The following is an 8,279-nucleotide window of genomic DNA, read 5'->3' on the forward strand; positions in this document are numbered from 1 at the left end:
TTCCCTCGTTGCCGTGAGCTTGACGTTTTTGGGTTGCCATGGAGAGGGGCAGAAGAGCCTGAGATTCGGTCCGCACGACATACGATGGAGAGAACTGAAACGCACCGGACGGACCATACCGCCGCTGGAACGGAGAATAAAAGTTTTGCCAGAACAACGAAACACCGCGATACGAACCACCAGACTGCAATGGATGGGATGCACGTGGGAAAAAAAGAACCAGAGCTGCTCTTTGGGGAGCTCTGGACCTGACCTGAAAACGGACTGGACCAGACCTGACCGAGCTTTGCCGGGCCAGTAGAACAAACTTTGGAAGGTGGTAGAAGTCGGAGCCCTCAAACCGAATCACACCGGACAAGCCCGGGACTGGGTCAGACTCGACTGAGCTCGAATGCACCGCAATGCGTGGTATAGAGAACCTGAAGGGACTGGCAGGTGTTAGAAATGAACCGCTTGGGCCGAACTCTGGCGACCGCACGAGCGGTCTGAACTGGCCACAGCCTGACCGAACTGGACTGGACAGAAACTAAATATGGCCACACCGAAGGTACACAAACCGAACCAAAGTGAAAGACGCCAGGTGGGGCCGGACAGATGACTGAGAAGGATCGCAGAAGTCGGAAACCCCGGGACAGATGACTGAGAAGGACCGCAGAAGTCGGAAAACCCGGGACAGACGACTGAGAAGGACCGCAGAAGTCGGAAACCCCGGGACCGGAATGAATCAGAGGCCGCTTTGATGGCACTCAACTGGACCGAATCGGAGTGAGCCTCAACGATCCGCGGACGGCCAGAAGCCTTCAGGAGGGGCCAGAGGGTACTAGAAACGACCGAAGAGATCAGAGTACAGAAGAGCTCGGGACTGGGCAGCACCTGACGGGGCCAAACCGGAAAGGACTTACCAGAGCGCGTCGGGGGCCGGGCCTGAGCGGAGATCTTAACCCAAGCAGGGCAGAGTTGGATTAATTATGAATGAACGCGGGGCTTCAAGAACATCGAATAGAATCAAAATGGTAGCAAAGGGGATCTGGCCAGCCCCGAAGCAATCTGAATTGTCCCAAAGTGACCTGATTACAGGGACTGGCGTGACATCAAGCACGCCAATGTGCCGCTGCGCTCCTACCGATCTGCAAGGTTCATCAGAAAGATTGTCAGACATGATATAACGATAGGAAATTGTTCATCGCCGGCTTAAATCTATAAAATGGTAGGACAGCAAGTCGTTAGTGCACTTGCCGTGCAAAGGGGTACATTTGTACAAAAACGTTGGATACTTAAGTTCACGTGACGTAGTAAAAGTGATATGCGTGTAATGCGTATTGTTTAAGTGATGTTGTCACTTAAAATGTAAGCAAATAAGCGGAGCGCTTGCCCACATTTGTTTATCGTTACTGTTTCATAAGGTCGTTTAAGACGGCAGTGTGGCATGTCTCATTTCACTAACATTAGAGCTCTGAAGCTGGCCTCTCGATTCGCTTTTAACAGGGTTTTTCTAGTCAGGAATGGGGCACACACACACACACACACACACACACACACACACACACACACACACACACACACACACACACACACACACACACACACACACACACACACACACACACACACACACACACACACACACACACACACACACACACACACACACAGACACACAAACACACACACACACACACACACACACACACACACACACACACACACACACACATATATATATATATATATATATATATATATATATATATATATATATATAGTGGGTACATAGCGCGGGCTGTGATACAATCGCCATGGCCCATAAATATTTGCATACGTTAACGGCAATCCCTTTCACGTGTAGCCTGTGACGTCAGCAACCGGTGGTTTCACGCCACGTGACCGGTCGCGGTGCGGTCGACCAGAAAACAGGCACTAGCATAGGTAGGGGAACGTTTCAAAAAGTTGGGGTGGGAGGCAGATTTAGAGTATATCTCAGGAACTTTCACTGAGAAGCAGACCCGGTGACTGGGGTGGAGTATGCACATAACCGATTTTGGAACTAATAAAATGTCATGGTTGCTATCCTAGATGTGCATCTGCCGCTCTTGTACACTAGTGCACAATCTTGACCATTCGACTCATCTATGCCATTTGGCAAATAAGACCATCCAGCTTTTTAAGATTATTCGTTAATTTCAACATTGTTTTCCACAAGAAGCGAAATTCCGCGAGCGTGAAGGCGTTTGGGTCTTTGGGGAGACATCTGCCCTCTCAGGGTGACGCCAAAATATGATTTGGACACAGGCTGGCTAGAATTTTGAATGCCAATTGGTGGCCCATAGTGCGCCAGAGTTTTTATGCTCCTAGATTTTGCCGGCTGCTTTTCAGAGATAAGATTTGTCGCGGCATTGTAGGCGAGAGACAAATTCGAAAGCTTAAAATATAAACTGCCAAAAACAATGTGATAAAGCCATAAAGCTGGATTTTCTCCTGCAAAAACCAGGTCACAGAATGATCCTTCTTTCGATCTTCCCTGTCGGAGCCCCACTTCCCTCCGCCGTCGGGGGCCACTGCCCTGGCCCGGCTGTTCCCCGCATGGCTGACTGCGATCCGCTTATATGACTGCTTTACTGCATGTTTATAAATCAGCACTCCTCATTATTGGTGTGAAGCATGCACTGGATACCTACAACAGCACAATTTACGAATTATCTTCCTTTACTTCACACTACAGCAGAAAATGAGCTCTCGAGGAGTTGCCTGCCTCAGGCATGAATTGATCCATCAGACATTCATTTGCCCCTCATTCAACGTAGCCGACGACATCTGCTTTTATAGGTAGGCAGGGGCGTAGCGGAACATTCCCAAGGGAAGGAGCACCGGATTAACCAAAAACCTCCCTCCTGGTAGTGCTTCTCCGCCTCAAAAAATCACTGGATATAGCTCACGCTCAACAAGGGACACAGTTGTCTTCCTTTTATTGTTATTTTGCTTTGTAACTAGAACAGAAACAGAAACCAGAAGCTACCGCGTGATCCATTCTGTTTGTGTTTTAGTCGATAGGCTGCAGAAATGGGGCGTTGAAGGTGCTTCATTTCGCGATGTTTCAGAGGATTTTTTCTAAACCGTAGAACTCAGAAGGTTTGCCAAATTTGTTGTGTTCTTGAGGGATATTGGGGACCCTGTGTACGTAAACTGTGGATAGAAATGGATCCAGAATGTATATTGACATGGCTAACCCATGTTCTGCTTAAAATGCTTAACATTCAGTCGGGACTGAGAAACATTATGTAACATAACTTTGAACATGCAGGCTCGCAAATTTTAGCAACAGCGCAACGCTCGGCGTCACAGTCTCCTTAGGCCGCGCGGTGTTGGCCTCGTGGCAGATACTAAGCGATGGTCAATGGGCAGACGATAAAGATGACGTATCTTGAGTTAAATGGCTGGTGAACTAGTTAAACCGACACACACGTTTAAGGTCGTACGAAAGTAAGTTAAACGTCGCTTAAATCTGAAAAATTGGGGGAGAGCCAGTTAACACCGCTGCCGCTCCCCCCCCCCACCCCACCTTCAAAAGTGGTGGCACGGTCCCCTGCACCTCGTCCCCCCTCCCCCCCCCCCCCCCCCCCCTCCTGTTGCTACACCAATGGGCACTAGACAGCCTTCGCTCAACGCGTAAAACGTAAGTACGAAACAGGACGGCACCAATTTAGCCTTATTGCTAACCGGGGACGAAGCCCAACGCTCAGAATAAGTGGATGCCTGCGGTCCCACACATGCCAGTTCCGAGGCACGGATAATGGTACTGGTCACATTGCTGCAATCAGAGCAGAAAGTTTGTGCTCAGTTGGAGATCGATTGCAAATGCATGATCCTGTTTCAGCCGCTGTCTGCCCACGCGCAGTCGCCCAGGATCACAGCGGCTGGCCGCAGCCAGCGTTCCAGCACCGTGAGAATGGTGGCATTTAGGCCCACCCACCCGTTATTTGTACATGGAAGAGGAATTTCGCCTGTTCCGTGCTCGTGTTGTATACATTAAATGCTGACAAGCTACACGATCTTTATTGACAGGCAAAAGGACAACACCGAGTCATGATAAAAGGTCGGTGCTTGTGATGCTTCGCCTGCGGAATTTAAACACCCAACCGCTGGTCCGCTGTGTCAGCGGCCCAATTGTGAAGGCGGTCACAGACTCATCTGTGAGATGCAGCCTTGTTGGTTATTCCGGCCGCCGGCTTTCGTCGACACTAGTAAGGCAGGGGATCGCGCGTGGTAAACCCCTGGAGCGCCCGTGATGAACCCCTTGCGCGTGCGTGATGAACCCTTCGTGTACGTGCGTGATGAATCCCTTGTGCGTGCGTGATGAACCCCCTTGCGTCGTGCGAAGCCGTGTCCAGTGGCCAATGCGGGCAAAGACTTCGCCGCGTCAGGCGCCGACGCCGTTCCCTACATGGAAAACGTGGCCGAGGAGACGACAAGTAGCGTGAAGAAAACGGCGCCGACCAGCCGGTCGAGCAGTTCGGCGAGTGCCGTCCACTCGTGATCGAGCGCGTCGGCCTTCTCCGCCGCGTCCGGCGCCACGGTCAGGCAACAGACGTGGGACAGCGCGCCGCTCAGACAGTGGCGCAGGCAGGCGGGCAGGCGGTGCGGGCGCGGCCGGCCCAGCGCCACCATCACCACCGCCCACACCAGCACACATAGTGCCACATACGTGGACACGTGGTAGGTGCGCAGGACCCGCGCGCGGAACGCGGCGTCGCCCTCCGCGCCGAACTCGGTGAGCGCGGCCGCGCCGGCCGCCGCCACCGCCAGGCAGGGCAGCGTCAGCTTCTGCGGCGAGTCGGGCGGCACGAGGAAGGTGGCGGCCGACGCGATCGCCGATACGACCACCGGCAGGCTGGGCCACACGGCGAACGAGCCTGCCCGACGCATCTCGATGGTCAGCGTCAGGTCGATGTACGGCTCCTCGCAGCAGGTGTAGAACTTCTCGTTGCGCCGGACGGTGGCGTCGTGCAGCTCCCAGAGCGGATCGGTGACGACATAGTTGGAGAGGTCAACCGTTTCGCTCACGAAGTCCACCGCGAAGCCGTCGTACGCCCACGAGCCGAGCTTGGCGTCGCAGCGGTAGCTATCCACCTTCTGTCCGGAGAAGTCGCGCATGCAGCGTACGCGGAACGCGGCCGGGCCCACGTGCGTGATTTCACCCGAGCTGAAGACGATGACCAGTGTCGGCGTCAGCCAGTCCGACCGCGGCCGAGGCAGCATGTTGTACATCATCACGTCCGGCGTCCAGATGTCGGCCCGCGGCAGGTGCACGTCGTGTACACCGCCGTAGTCGGCCGGCTCCCAGCGTAGCGCCGGGTCCACCCACTGAAGGCTCACCCACAGCTGGAGCGTGGCCTCGCTCTCCCGGACGTGCAGATCCACGTGCTGCAGATCCAGGCCGACCGACACCGACACGGTTTCACTCGCGTTGAGGACGGCCCGCGAGCGCGGGTCGTAGTTGGCCAGCAGGTCGGCCAGCAGGCGAGTCTCGTCGCTGCTGGCGCTGCTGGGCAGCACCAGCTGCGCCAGCAGCAGGCAGCAGAGCGGCAGCGCGAACATGGCGGCGGCGGCGGCGTGACTGGCGCGCGCGGCCCGGCCGCGCGACGGTCACCGCTGTTAGATGTGACGCGTCGTGTTTGTCTTTGCCGTCCGTCGCCAGGGCTGCCGCTCCTGGAAGCAACAACACCGGGCTGTAGTTTCTTATGCTGTTAGGGGGAGGGGCTTATCCCCAATTTTGAGAGAAAAGTCAACAAATTCTGAGGGAAACACGCATTTTGACGTACTTTGGGTTGCGTTCGCCTTTGCTTTGCTCAGCCGCCCATCTTATGTCATGGATTTCCGCCCCCGCCGGCCAATAAAGCTCCCGAGTCGTCTGTGACGAGGCTCTGCAGAACACCCGTTTGCTTGATTTTCTCCTAGCAGGGAACTCGCAGCTTGTATGTAGACAGCATATGTGCGTTGCAACCTGCTTCCACAACAAATGCGTGAGCGCGCGCGCGTGTTGTGTGTGTGTGTGTGTGGTTGTGTGTGTGTGTGTGTGTGTGTGTGTGTGTGTGTGTGTGTGTGTGTGGTGCGCGCGTGTGTGTGCGTGTTTGTGGTGTGTGTGTTGTGTGTGTGTGTGTGCGTGTGTGTGTGTGTGTGTGTGTGTGTGTGTGTGTGTGTGTGTGTGTGCGTGTGTGTGTGTGTGTATGTGTTGGCGTGTGTGTGTGTATGTGTTGGCGTGTGTGTGTGTGTGTGTGTGTGTGTGTTGTGTGTGTGTGTGTGTGTGTGTGTGTGTGTGTGCGTGTGTGTGTGTGTATGTGTGTGCGTGTGTGTGCGTGTGTATGTGTGTGCGTGTGTGTGCGTGTGTGTGTGGGTGTGTGTGTGGGTGGGTGTGGGTGTGGGTGTGGGTGTGGGTGTGTGTGTGTGTGTGTGTGTGTGTGTGTGTGTGTGTGGGCGCGCGCTTCTGGCCGGTTTCCGCTTTGTTCCGCATAGCCATCATAGTTTGAATTGAGGCTAAGCCAAGTAGGCCACGTGGACGCATTCAGCAGGAGGACACGGTTGAATGTGTCTGGTGGCAATGCGACTTGCATTGTACTCATATATAAAGACGAAGCCGGCTTCGGTTTTGGGTTGGAATTTGCGCAGCCCCTGTTTTATCTTCAATGGCCTTGATTTTAAGCCATTTTACACGACTGGCCACGGGCTCGACTTCGGCTTCGTGTTTTGTTTTTTTAAACGGCTGGCTTCAGTTTACGTTTCAGGTTTGTCATTTTTGACAGCTGACTTCAGATTCGTCTTTCACTTAAATATGACGGTGGTTTCAGCTTACTTTGTCACAATGATCTTTGACTGCAGTCTCGACTTACTCCACAAAATCGTCTTGTCCGCCCGGTGACTCAAATACACCACGCCACTTTTTGAGGCTACGACGCATAGCTAGCATCTTTTAGGTACATAGCTGAACATTATGAGCGTGCCCGGTATTTTCAGGACCAATTATCCCGCACTCTGTAAAAGAGAACATGCTGGTACATGTTCTCCATTACTCCACTGATCTCTAGTGATGTTTGCCGACCCCATGTAGTCTAGTATACTTCAAAATGGTTTGGTATGCAAAAGCGCATTTTATACTAAATTCAACTTGGCCTTCGGCATCGTGAAGCCCTATCCAAGTTCAAAGCCGTTGACTTTGGCTTCGGCTTTGAGGGTGCATATCTCGAAGTCACTTTGGCAAGGAGCAGCAATGAGCGCAGCGGGCAGCAAGGAGCCAGGAGCATTTTGGCCAGCGGTTTTTAGGATCAGGAGGTGGACGAGGGAGCTTGAGATTGAGGGTGAATCTTGAGATATCGAATGACGACCTGTGGGAATACCATAAAAACACGGAATATCTAGATTATTCAGATTTAGTGTTCATGAAGCTGTTTAAATCTTAGCACGTGCCCGGGCGGCCGATTGAATGCCCTTCGCTCGGGTGGAAGGGAGGGGGTGGGGGTCAATTGAATCCCCTGAGACTGCAACTAAGCTGGAAACACCAAATGCATGGATGTTGGCCTGTATGTGAACTCACTTTGGTCAAAACTTGAAGTTCCTATGTCATGAACTTCGAGTTGAATAAGGTGAAGCAAGGCCATACTCCACATTGATGTCAAAAGTACCCTCAAACCTTCTCATGCAACCGCCGTGAACCTAGATTACTGCTCTAAGCAAAGGTTTGCTGACGTTCATTTAAGGTCAGTGATATCGTTTGACTTTGGAAAGGTCATGGTAGCCAAAATCAGACAATGCTTCTTTGATTTCTGCATTTTAATAAGCGTGAAGAATTACGTTAGGTGGCATGTTCCTCAAAACAGCATGTTGACTCGAGTAATTTTAGGTCGGTGGCCTAACCTGACCTTTGAGAATCCAATGAAGATGTATGATGAGGTCCCTGTTGTTAGGAAATTCAAAATGAGCATGAGAAACTACCCCTATAGAGCAACCTCTCGGGGAAGAAACAGGTGGGCTTTGACCTTGGTCTGAACTTCATACCTGACCCTTGGTCAACGAAATGTGTTCATTCAATTATTGTGTTACCTAATACACCATCTCATATGTGTGGCTTTGTCTAACACTTCGCTGTTGCATCAGACTGGACAATTTCCTAGAAATTACCTTTACTTAATCCATGATCAGGCCATGACCTGCCATAGGTCAGCGACCTTACAAGACACATGTAAATATTTATACAAAAAGGGTTATTAAATTGTCTACATCTATGCGAAATT

General features: G+C 52.2%; 1 protein-coding gene across 1 annotated transcript; it reads right to left on the reverse strand.

The window, feature by feature from the left end:
• Window positions 1-4,434: 4,434 nt before the first annotated feature.
• Window positions 4,435-5,514, reverse strand: LOC119098963 (neuronal acetylcholine receptor subunit alpha-7-like; the record flags this gene model as incomplete). The annotated part of the gene is made up of 2 exons (XM_037222013.1): window positions 4,435-4,626; window positions 4,840-5,514. Coding segments are annotated over 2 exons (867 nt in total), but the record flags the coding sequence as incomplete, so codon positions are not given.
• Window positions 5,515-8,279: the final 2,765 nt, after the last annotated feature.

Source organism: Pollicipes pollicipes, unplaced genomic scaffold (assembly GCF_011947565.3).
Source record: "Pollicipes pollicipes isolate AB1234 unplaced genomic scaffold, Ppol_2.1 Scaffold_4740;HRSCAF=5597_pilon_pilon_pilon, whole genome shotgun sequence".
Lineage (NCBI taxonomy): Eukaryota > Metazoa > Arthropoda > Thecostraca > Pollicipedomorpha > Pollicipedidae > Pollicipes > Pollicipes pollicipes.